Here is a 13,007-nt window from a genome sequence, read left to right on the forward strand (position 1 = left end):
GTATTCCGTACTGTAACTAAGCAACATACTTCGAATGGGCTTTTAATTTGTATCCGGTGTTTCATTTACGGTTTAGTGAAGAAGAGGATATATAGTTCCAGTGAACAACAGGATAGCAATGGTAGTTGAAACTAAGAAATCGACGTACGCTCAACTTGTATCCCGTACTGCACTTGAGGAATACAGTTCGAAAGAGTTTCGAGATACAACTGACATACATGTAACGCGATGTATTCTTTGCAAGTAATATATTTCATTCCTTTCTTTCCATTGTATTTTGAGGAGAAATACTAAGATACAAACATGTGATATCGTTAACGTGAAAATACTACTGGCCCTTATATATGTGAAATACAGTTTTTCACTCTTGCATTCCTTTGTTTCTGAACATTCTTCTCACCTCTTTCATCTTTGTAATACATGCTCTCTGACCAATACTGACGTCATTGGTCAAAGCCGACGGGTTGTATCCCCTGCTAAACTAGACCCCATTTTGTCTACTTCTAAGAATTTTCTACGATTGTTTCATGTACGTCCGCCACCCTTTTCTGGACGGCGAGTCTGCAAGCTGTAAATTCGATCGTATTGAGGGTCTACTTGCTGAGACAGGAGTTGCATCCTTGGATGGGGCGACACCTGCTCCACTGATGAATCGTCTGTCACGCACACAGTTGCTCGCCAAGTTTATTAATCAGGAAACCTATCATCATAACACCTTCGTAAGACCCTATTCTGAGAGTAACTGCGGAAAAGGAAACGTTGTAAAGTTAAAAAAAAGTTGATATACAACGAAAAATAGCGAGAATAAAGTTTCTAACAAAAATAAGACTGTTAACTTTCATGAATCATAAACTAGTGTGACTGACAACTCTTTTTGAGGATGAATGCCCCACGCAGGTTTTCCTGTGTGTTCCTCAGTCCATACCTAAATACGGTGAGGGGGGAGAGGGAAGGCAAATTAATGTATTGGATCTCAGTTGGAATTAAAATCTAACGTGACTATAACAGAAAAATTACAGCAATCGGGCTGACTTAGGTACTATCGAAACAAACTATAGACATTGCATTCACATATTCCAAAAGCGAAAATAACACCAAATTCGTTAATATTATTATCTGATGTTACGTAACAACATCACGCAAGGACGTAATAATTTTATTGCAAATTGTCTCCATCTGCAGGAACAGTAAAGAATGCAAACAAATGTAAACCAAAAATACCAGCCATGTCTAGCGACAGATAAACAACGATATCATCATGATGATTTGAAAAATGAAATTAACAAAAGTGGCATAAAATGAAATGACAAATAATTCGTCTGCGATTCTCTACGGATAGTATGTATCACCGAAAGTGGTCACACAGAGAAAGTATTCAGTGGTGCCGACTGAAAAAAAAAAAAAAATCAGTCTGCAAAGCAACAACCAATGACGCATTATTAAGAAAATATCCATTTAGTGCTCGTTTCTGGTTCTGTGCTCGTGCTATGCCATTACTGTATTGCTCCCGGGAAGTTCAACTTGGAGAAGAGACAGAGGATCGAGTTCATCTCAATAACATTTGTGCATAATGTAATTCATGAACAGGTGGTACTTCTTCTCTGCAGGTCAATAGTTTCTACTCTTATTCCTTCATTTACAGTGACAAACAGTGCCCGTAACTTCCGTAGGCAGCTGAGGATTCAGGCAGTGTTTACTTCCTGGAAGCTGAATAGTTTAGAACGGATACATACAAAATATTCGTCTACTGCAGAGTTACCAGGTACAGTACCGGTCTACAGCTCTTACTGTAATACTGAGACAAAAGAAACGCTTAAAGAAATAAGCAAGAGGTGCATTTATTTATTTGTTTAACCAATCACGCACTATCTTAGGTAAACTACGTTTTGGTATGACATATTTTAGAGTTATGGCAAGATTCACACGCATAACAATGAATTCTTCACAAGCTGTTGTGACTGCAGTGCGAAGCTGTGTTTCTTCCTCTTCTACAATATCGAGTACATGCCCAAACTCTTCTTCATCAGGCAATAATTCGTCGTAGACAAAATCCTTATCTACCGTGTCCTCTATCTCGAGCAGTCGTCCAATTTCTTCCGTGTCGGGTAAGAATTCTTCGAATATCAAGTCATCCGATGTGAAATCGTCTGGTCCTCCGAAGTCGTCATCCGGCCAGTACTCCATAACTATCTCCAGTTCTTCAAGTAAATCATCCTCTATTGCCTCAGCGTCGAATTCCAAATCCAAGTCCATTTCCGTTAGCCAGCTGAAAAAAAGGAGAACATTATGTTGCAATATATTCTGTTAAAAATTTTCTGAAACCGTTCACATTTTGATTTGGTTCATACTTGTGTGAAATTTTATGAAAATAAAAGTACTAAAACGGCAAAAGAAACGACACCAGTGGCAGAGTCGGTCTTTCTAAGGGTGCGTCATTCTATATTATGGGAAAAATAGCAGATTTCATTTTCTGCATTTTTGGAAAAGAGGAGTTTATAGTTAACACGAAAAGATATTTCAAGCAAATATCTTCACAGATTATGATTTATGGCGTTAGAGTAGATTTCCTACATCCGTCTCCGGATTTATAGAGTGGCTCACGTTCCGTTTAAAGATGTAGTGTTAAAATTTTCGTTATTGGCATCCTGAAGTCTCAAAAATCTATGTGCGTGTTTAAACACAGAACGCAAATGGCTAACTGAAAATAATTACAAGGAAAAGTTTCATTAAAACAGTATAATTAGGTTGTGTGGATACTGGTGTGTTAAGATGCAACTCCTGATTTCGGTGATGGATATATAGCATCCACATAAATTGGGAGTGGAAGCAGAGATTTTGTGCATGTTTTTGTGGAAATAAATGTATGGAGTTCCTCCAAAGTATATATATATATATAAAAAACGCGCATTAACCACGAAACAGCAGGAGGGGCAAAAATCAGCATCTAAGGACTATACACCGAGATGACAAAAGCGATATGCACGTATACAGATGGCGGTGGTATCGCGTACACAAAGTATACAAGGGCAGTGCACTGGCGGGGAACTCAGGTGATTCGTGTGAAAGAGTTTCCGACGTGATTGTGGTCTCGCGACGGCAATTAACAGACTTTGGAGGAGGAATGATAGTTGGAGCTGCAACCATGCGACATTCCATTTCGGTAATCGTTAGAGAATTCAATAATGCGATATCCACCGTGTCAAGAATGTGTCGGAAATACAAAATTTCAGGCATTAAATCTTACCACCGACAACACAATGGCAGACGGCATTCACTTAACGACGGAGAGATTTGTGTTGAGTTGTCAGTGCTACCAGGCAGGCCATATTCCGTGAAATAACTTGGGACGTACGACGAACGAATCGGCTAGAACAGTGCTAGCAACACGACATCGCCTGCAGCGCGTCTTCTGCGCTCGTGACCATATCGGTCGTACCCTAGGCGACTGGCTTTCACAAGAAATGGATGGTATTATTGCCACCCTTTATGCCACTCTCTCGTCAGTTGTTTCCCGATTTCAGTTCGTAAGAGCTGATGGCAGGGTTTAAGAGTGGCGCTGGCCTCACAAAGCCGTGAACCAAGGTTGTGAAGAAGGCGCTGTGCAAGTGCAAGCTGTTGGCGGTTCCATAATGGTGTGGTCTGTGTTTACATGGAATGTACTGGATCCTGGGAGTTAGACCATTTGAAACCATTCATTGACTTCATGCTCCCAAACAAGGATGGAATTTTTATGGGTGACAATGCGCCATTTCACCGGGCCACCACTGTTCGCTTTCAGTTTATAGAACATCGAGGACGTTTAGAGGGAATGATTTGGCCAACCAAATCACCCGACATCAATTCCATCGGACGATTATGGGACTAATCGAGAGGTCGGATAAATTCTAGTGTCCGATACCACCCGTCGGCTTTGACCAATGACGTCATACGTAAGGCAAACATGCTGCAATGCACAATCTATGAATCGAATGGATAATACTCGTAAACAAATGAATGTAGTGTGCCATAAAATATTACATTTTATGCGACTATTATTTACGCGTGAGTTTCATTTAAACGAGTTGAAGAGGACTGAAATAACTAAGAACACGAGAGCAATTACGAGTGGATATATTATGTAATATAATTGAACAGCGTTGTGTAGAACCTGTTGCCAGCGATGTGGAAGGCGTAGTATACCGTTAGCAGAGCCTGTTCTATTATATTTTCCATACGTACTGCAAAAACAGTCTAAATAATGAATCGTCGAATAGTTGGAATCGGTAACTAGAAGCAAACTGTGTAGGAGGTCATTTCTGTTAACCGATTCCAATATTACTGTTTGTTGCGCAAAAGTCTTATAACACATCAGAAACGTGCGTAAAAAATGATCTTGTTAGTGAACTACAGAATACGACTAGACTTTCAAAAAATGGAAATCTTTACACACATTACTGCACACCAAAGAAATGAAATGCAAAAAGGACCGAATCTTGCAACCGATAACTATACTACACGAATGTGACACCAGATGATGTAGCTCCAAATAACACCAAGTAAACCGATACCCCGGGAGTGACAATAAAAATAAGACAAGTGTAGCAAAAACATCAAAAAGAAAAAGATAATACTGGTTACATTAAAAGAAACTTACCGCATATGAACTTCCAAACGAGTCAAAGATCGAGGCTGACAAGAACGAAATAAGGGCATAACAAGACATGATAATGTTAGAAGGTCAAACTGTAACGAAAGAAGCAAATTCCAGAATAACTAATGAAAAAATAATAAGAAACACAAACTTAAGGCACGAATGACGTACCACTCAAATCAGTTCCTCCGCCCTCAATCAGACGCAAAATTTTAAAACAATAAAAAAAAATGAAACCACGAGTCATTCACATAAACCCTCCGGCAAAGACACAGCAATACCCCTCGGCCCACCATTGTAACCAGAAAATATTAAAACGACAGAAAAACCTCCCTCTAGAGAAACCAAAAAACTAACACTCGCACAATAGAGTAACATGAAAAAACGCAACGTAAAACAAGAAAAAAGTATCAGACCCACCAACACCTAACTAACAAAACGAGGCCTGTATATTTTGCTGACTACTTTCATAAATGCAAGAAATAAACAATAACCTTTAGGAATACTCTTCCTCCAACAGTATTGCTCTAAATGGCCTTGCAACACAGAAATCCTTCTCTTTCCCCGCAACGACGCCCAATGATTTCAAAAATTTTATAGTTGATTTACGGTCACTCATTTTCTGAAGCAGAATTTTCGCACTAAAAACAACTGACTCATCCATAACGAACAGCGTGAGAAATCAAGACCTTATAAATCACGACTACTTTCATTAACAAAAGACGGTGAAAACAAATTACGAAATGAAAACAAAACAATCTACATCGTATTTTTAATATACGAGCGTAACGAGGAAATTCAGAGAAATCATTTAACGTTCATCGACAACAATCTGCGGCACAAACAAAATAACATCTCACATTACGTCATTGGTCAAAGCCAACGGATGGTATCGGTCACTAGAATTTACCCGAGAGGTCAGTTTGTGCACAAAATCTTGCACTGGCAGTACCCTCGGAATTATGGACAGCTACAGAGTCAGCACGGCTCAATATTTATGCAGGAGGCTTCCAGCGATTTGTTGGGTTCGTGCTACTTCAACCTGATGCACAACTCCAGAAAAAAAGAGGTCCTACTTGATATTAGGACGTATCCCATGACGTTTGTCACCTCAGTATAGGTATGACGTATTTTATAGCTCACGCTGACTTCTAATGCGAACGCGAATATTGTCTATTTTCCTTTACATGATTCTTTCTGCAACTAAATCCTGTATTTTTGGTTGTGTAAGGTAATTTTCTCAGCAGGTACTCATCAGAAGCAAATGTTTTGAAATTAATTTGTTGTTGCTCACAGCTACTCGTAACATCCAAAGAATCATTTCTTAACAGTTTATATGAGACAGGAAAAATTAACTTGAAAGTTACACGTTTTTTTTTAAAATACGAATTTCTAACATCATAAAATGAAAATAACTTTAAGTATAACAATTTTATGTCATCATCATTTCTTAACTTAGCCAGGAATTCCACGCCTGCCGACATTTTTTTCAGAATAGATGCATACTGTAACTCATCTGTAACACTATAACCAGTAACATTAAAAGGTGTAAATTAACAACAGTGCAATATTTTGGACTGAATTACTGGCGTTAATGAGAGTCTTTCGTGTATGATGTTTGAGAATAATACCAGAGAAAATGACAAGAAAAACTGACTAGAAAAAACTGATGTACTTGTTGTGATTTTCAGTCCAGAGACTGGTTTGATGCAGCTCAACAACTTCTTTATACCCCAGTACCTACTGCAACCTACATCCTTCTGAATCTGCTTAGTGTATCCATCTCTTGGCCCCCCCTACGATTTTTACCCTCCACGCTGCCCTCCAATTCAAATTGGTGATCGCTTGATGCCTCAGAGTACACCCTACCAACCGATCCCTTCTTCTAATCAAGTTGTGCCACAAATTTCTCTTCTCTCCAATTCTATTCAGTACCTCCTCATTATTTTCGTGATCTACCCATCTAATCTTCAGCATTCTTCTGTAGCACCACATTTCGAAATCTTCTACTCTCTTCTTGACTAAACTATTTATGGTCCACGTTTCACTTCCATACATGGCTACACTCCATACAAATACTTTCAGAAACGACTTCCTGACACTTAAATCTATACTCGATATTAACAAATTTCTCTTCTTCAGAAACTCTTTCCTTGCCATTGCCAGTCTACATTTTATATCCTCTCTACTTCGACCATCACCGGTTATTTTTCTCCCCAAATAGCAAAACTCATGCCGTGCGGCTAGGGCTTCCCGTCGGGTAGACCGTTCGCCTGGTGCAAGTCTTTCGAATTGACGCCACTTCGGCGACTTGCGTGTCTACGCGGATGAAATGATGACGATGATGACAACACAACACCCAGTCCCTGAGCGGAGAAAGTCTCCGACCCAGCCGGGAATCGGAATAGGTATGGCATTGCGTCACGCTGACCAATCAGCTACCAGGGGCGGACCATAGTACCGTAATGCACCGTTACAGGGCTCAAAACAACGTGATGCAGTCCGTTCGTGGAGTGGAGTATCATTCAGTAGGTGCTGCAGTCATGCCAGGCCATTCAATGCTGCTAAAGGAGCCATCTCGAAGAGCTAGACACAGCTGCAACATTTCCACTGCTACCGAAATCAGATTAGCCCGTAATACTCTGCATAGTCAATAGGATGCGCCATTTTGTTGTGGATCCTCTAGTGGTATGAAATGGTACTGTATCGTAGAGTTCCGTTGTATACAAAGACTGCAAGCATATAACTGTAAGGAACAAGAAAATAATTGCGTAGCTTTTTTTGCGAGAGATTAGTTGGTTGGTTGATTCGGCGGAGGGAACCAAACAGCGACGTCGTCGGTCCCATCAGATTAGGGAAGGCTGGGAAAGGAAGTCGACTGCGCCCCTTTACGGGAACCATCCCGGCATTTACCTGAAACGATTTAGGGAGATCTCGGAGAATCTAAATCAGGGTGGCCGGACGCAGGTTTGAACCGTCGTCCTTCAGAATGTGAGTCCAGTGTGCTAACCACAGCACCGCTTCGAAAGAGATTAAAGCTTTATGACTACCTCTAACATGAAGAAAATGACTCTCACCTAGATTTTTCCGGAAACGCTTAAGAAATTGTAATTCTGTTTTCCCACAGATAAACTGTGAAGAAGTCTTCGCAAATCAACGAATACTCTCTTCTTATAGCCACAACGCCGTTACACTTAAAATTTCGCTAGCTAACCCAGTGAAAACTGAAAACGATTTAACGTATGGGCAACCAACACTAAATGAAAGATTAGCTGACAAACCTAGCATTGCACGGGTATTTATTTCGCCTCTTTTCTGATAGAAGTGGAAAAAAACTGTTTTCGGTGATGTTGGACCACAGTCATGCAATATTTTTTTAAACGAGTAAACCTCCATTTGAATGTGTATTACTATCTGCATCTAGCCATGCAAAGCACTTTTCAAACATTTCCTGAAAACTGTCTTCAGTAGGTATTTCGGTGGTCGACACGCAATGGAAATATCGTCTTAAGCCTTGCAATTACAAATAAGCCGGACGGTATCGACAACTTCGGTATTGAAAGAAGAATTAGCGACCATGGTGTCACTATAGTAACCATGCTTACGAAAGTTTATAAATATGTTAAGAGAGCGTTTCTGCTGGAAGGAGCAGATAAGCAGTTGTTAGGATCTCACTTACACCGTGAATTGACATCATTTAGCTCCAGTAAGATGGACATAGAATAATTATTGGCCAAGATTAAGAACATTGTAAATTATGGTCTGGAGTACTGGTAAATGGATTAAGGACGGAGAACACCCACCGTGTTTTAATAACGAGATTCGGAAAATGCTGAAGGAGCAGAGGCTGTTGCACTCTCAGTTCAAAAGAGAACGCTAGAATGATGACAGGCAAAGGATAGTAGAAATTCGTGCATCTGTGAAAAGATCTATGCACGAAGCGTACAACTATTACCACCGCCGTACTTTAGCAAAAGATCTGACAGAGAACGCGAGAAAATTCTAGTCCTATGTAAAATCGCTGAGTGGGTCTAAGGCTTCCATCCAGTCACTTGTTGGCCAATCTGTCGTGGCAGCCGAAGATTTAAATTTTCGCATTCAAGAAATCATTCACGCAGGAGAATCGTATGAACGTACCGTCCTTTGGCCATTGAACATACTCACGTGTGGAAGACATAGTGATGAGCATCTCTGACGCTGAAAAGTGAGTTCAAACCAAACAAGTAATCAGGTCCAGATGGAATTCCAATTCTGTTTTTCAAAGAGTGCTCTAGCTTGCATTTATCGTGAAACTATAGCCAAGCAAAAAGAGCCAAGCAGCTGGAAAAAACCACATGTCACTGCAGTGTTTAAAATGGGTAAAAGAACGGACCCGCAAAATTACAGACCAACATCGGTTTGCTGCAGAATCGTTGCACACATTCTTAGTTCGTATATAATACGTGTTCTTGAGACCGAGAAGTTTACGTCCATGAATCAGCATGGTTTTAGAAAGCATCGGTCGTGCGAAAATCAAGTTGCCCTTTCTCACATGATACACGTCGAACTATGGATGAAGGGAAACAGGCGGAGTCCATAGTTCTAGATTTCCGGAAATCATTTGACACGGTGCACCATTGCTGATTGTTAAATAATGTACAAGCATATGGTATAGGTTCAGATGAGTGGCTCGAAGATCTCCTAAATGATCGAACCCAGACATTTGTCTACGATGACGAGTGTCAGTCAGAAACAAGGGTATCGGTGTGATGAGTGGCTCGAAATGTAGGAAAATGTAAGTTACTGCGGATGAGTAGGAGAAACAAACCCGTAATGTTCGCACTTTGGCCGCGTGGGATTAGCCGAGCGGTCTGAGGGGCTGCAGTCATGGGCTGTGCGGCTGGTCCCAGCGGAGGTTCGAGTCTTCCCTCGGGCATGGGTGTGTGTGTGTGTGTGTCTGTCCTTAGGATAATTTATGTTAAGTAGTGTGTAAGCTTAGGGACTGATGGTCCCATAAGATTTCACACACATTTGAACATTTTAACATTTTGTTCGCATTTTGACTGTTAGTAAAACGTCGATTTATAGATGTAGCGATATTCTCTTCTGCTTCGATATCTCAAGTGCAATATCGAGTTCCAATATTTTTATTTTATATTAGACTTTTGTCGCAATTTTCGGTAAATATTTGGAATTGTTATTTTGAAATTGTAATGGGGCGCAATTTTATTTTCACTGTGTGAAGGAGTCATACTACTTATTGAGCTTTCATGATGTCGTCTTTGTCTTCTTTGACTGTGTAAAGTAAGTGTAGTTGGCACAAAGAAGAAGTACGATTGCACTGGGGAGGTGTTGGTGTGAATGGAATAACAAGATTTCCGATGTGAAGACACAGCACACCAGCTACGTTAAAAAACAATTTGTGAACCAACTAGTGTTCTGTTTCTTTGCATTGGAATTCTTCAAAAACATTCCTGAAAATGATGAAGAAAATTATAAAAGACAAGATTGGCCTTTGCGGTGGTCAGAGACGTGTAAGAGGAAATGCTGACGTAATCGGCACTATCAATAGAAACTGGAGCGTTTAACTTCGCACGCAATTTTGACACTACAACTGCTAGTTCGCTGTCATTTACAGAAATGAAAAAAACAGGGCAGTCTACATGATGTGTTCTGGAACAATCCGATGTGTGACGAAACGAAACGATGGAGGCACTGGACACCTTTTATTATACCACTTACATGTAGTTACCACTGTCAGGAAAGAGGTTACCGCCGCCAAGTTTGAACGAGTATCATTTTCTTTCAATTCCTGCTCTAAGTGTAATAGGCAGGTTGCTAGCTTGTTGACGTATAGAATATCTGGTAATAAATCTATATTTAAATACATAGCTCTAAAACCGGCAGTGTATTTACAATGTGCAACCGATTTCTTTGTAGGCTGACGGGTCGATATTTTTTCGTTGGTATATCGATACCTCTATGATATATCGAAAGCCTATCAGGACATATTTTAAATATCGATACATAGGACTCGCGAAATTTTTATAAATGTCAACAATCCTAGTTCGGGTACAGCATTAATAGTGTACTGTTTGACACAGACAGGTCGCTTAGATAGCTGGACGTAACATTTCAAAGCGAATGGAAATGGAACGAGCATGTGAGGATTGTGGTAGGAAAGGCGAATGTTGATTGTTTAATATACTGGAATGCAAGTGTACATTAAAGTGACGTCAAATGACATAAGGCTTGCTGGGACTGGTGTATCCATGTTATGGATTCTGTCTTTTAATTCGTTCGAGTTTTCCAGGTTCCTGTTGATTTCAAAACTGAGTATTTCCTTTAATAATGTGTGTATATTTTGGGCTAGATGATACGATGATGCATTTCTGAAATTGATAACTCACCCTACTGGAATATTTTGTTTGTAGATATTTGGTGCGTAATTTGGAGTGGGTGCCAATGGATTCTCATGTGTCATTCTTTTTATTTGGCCTTTTGAAAATATTTTAACTGGTCAATTTGGTGACGCTAATGTTCTTCAGAAAATCTTATGTTTTATGTATGTTTTGCATATATATTCCTTTTCGTCCATAATCAACACAATATTTCCTTCGACCACTCTCGTTAGTATGCCACTATTTTGTTTTAGTTTACATTTTTACATCTTGGCTGTGATTTATCTAGGTATTTCTACATCTACATCTACATGAATACTCTGCAATTCACATTTAAGTGCTTGGCAGAGGGTTCGTCGAACCACAATAATACTATCTCTCTACCATTCCACTCCCGAACAGCGCGCGGGAAAAACGAACATCTAAACCTTTCTGTTCGAACTCTGATTTCTCTTATTTTACTTTGATGATCATTCCTACCTATGTAGGTTGGGCTCAACAAAATATTTTCGCATTCGGAAATGTTGTTAGAGCTCATGGTGGATTTGTGTGTTCCAGCTATAATGTTCTGTTTTAGTCCTGTTGCTAGTAGAATTTTTTCTTATTTGGTAAGATTGATGGCAGTTGGGTTATTGATTCTGTCGTGAAAACCAATTTTTTTTTATTGTGGTGACTGTTTGCAGTGGGTGTGCTTGTCCTGCTCATGATTCTTCTGCGTTTCGTTTTGTTTCTTCTGCCTGTCTTGCAGTACTTTTTATATGTTTGCCTTCTCTCACCCTGTTATATCCTCAGAGAGACCTAATATTTCGGATTTATTGGCCCCTTCTAGAGGTGCCTTTTAAAATTTAGTGTTGAGCAACAGTTTCATAGAATACATTACCCTAACTTCTTGATTTAACCACTTAACCTCAGCCTTCCTTTTCGCTTTTCTTGTGGGAGATGACATGCTATGCACAGAGTTTTTAATATAGTCTGTAATAACATTATAAGATAGTCAGTTTTGATTAAACGGTTCACATTTCACAGATTTTAATAGAGAAAATTAACTGATAATCGTACAGGGGTGTTACAACATGTTGGGGTCACATGAAAAAAACAGTGTTTTGCATAACGTGTGGACCTTATATCCAAAAATTTTAACTGCAGACGCGGCAGATGGAAGGAGCAAGACAAAACGATGAATATTAAGATAACTTAAAGCGAACTGGGTGCCAGGTCCTGATGGAATTCCAGGCGCATTTCCCACTAAAAACGCTGCGCAACTAGCCGCTATTGTCCCTCATGTTTGTTGAGAATCTGTAGCTCTGGTAACACATTGGTGACTGGAAAGGAGCGCGGATCCCTGCTGTTTACAAAAAGGGTAAAAGATGGGAGGCAAATGAAATCATACAGCAGATGCTACTGTCATTAATTCTATTGTTCCAGAATTTGGACTTTTATGAAACTGGTACGACAGGAAGTTGAACGAGGTAAGAGATGCAGTGCCTAGGATCGTAAAATTTGCCGCCTATTCTCTCAGAGGCATCTCGATGCCGTATAGGAAGGCAGTGAAAAATTTGTTGTAACTTTGGATGAGCACCTCATCTGAGCAGTGAATACTGTCGCCACAAACAGCAAGGCTATCGCTTGTCTCTGTTCCCTCGAGATGTTTCGGAAAGTGCGAGTATTTACACAGTGTGTGCAATGTAGATTTGTGCAGTCATTCGTTTTACCTAAACTCCACTATTCCGTGTAAACCAACACGAGAAGTGTTAACTCGAGGTGGCTAGAATCAACCACAAATACTTGTTTACATGCACCTGGGACACCCATCTATTTGACTGTGTTAGTGCTTCACACAGCCAGTCAGGATTCTTCCGTCCAGACGAGTTACGTAACTATTAAACGATGTATCTACGTCACTGGATACTCAGTGCGCATGCACTCCAGAGATCAAGTACCCACCATCTCATCACATTCGGAACACTATTTCTCCCTTACTTAGCATCCCAACTTCG

General features: G+C 40.1%; 1 protein-coding gene across 1 annotated transcript in view; it reads left to right on the forward strand.

The window, feature by feature from the left end:
• Positions 1–1,661, forward strand: part of LOC126188712 (craniofacial development protein 2-like) — a 61,748-nt gene extending 60,087 nt beyond the window's left edge. Inside the window, exon 3 of the mRNA XM_049930320.1 lies at positions 1,608–1,661. Within this exon, the coding sequence (XP_049786277.1) occupies positions 1,608–1,661 (54 nt within the window). The remainder of the gene's footprint in view (positions 1–1,607) is intronic.
• The last annotated feature ends 11,346 nt before the right edge of the window (positions 1,662–13,007 follow it).

The sequence above is a fragment of the Schistocerca cancellata genome, chromosome 5 (genome assembly GCF_023864275.1).
Source record: "Schistocerca cancellata isolate TAMUIC-IGC-003103 chromosome 5, iqSchCanc2.1, whole genome shotgun sequence".
In the NCBI taxonomy this organism is placed as follows: domain Eukaryota; kingdom Metazoa; phylum Arthropoda; class Insecta; order Orthoptera; family Acrididae; genus Schistocerca; species Schistocerca cancellata.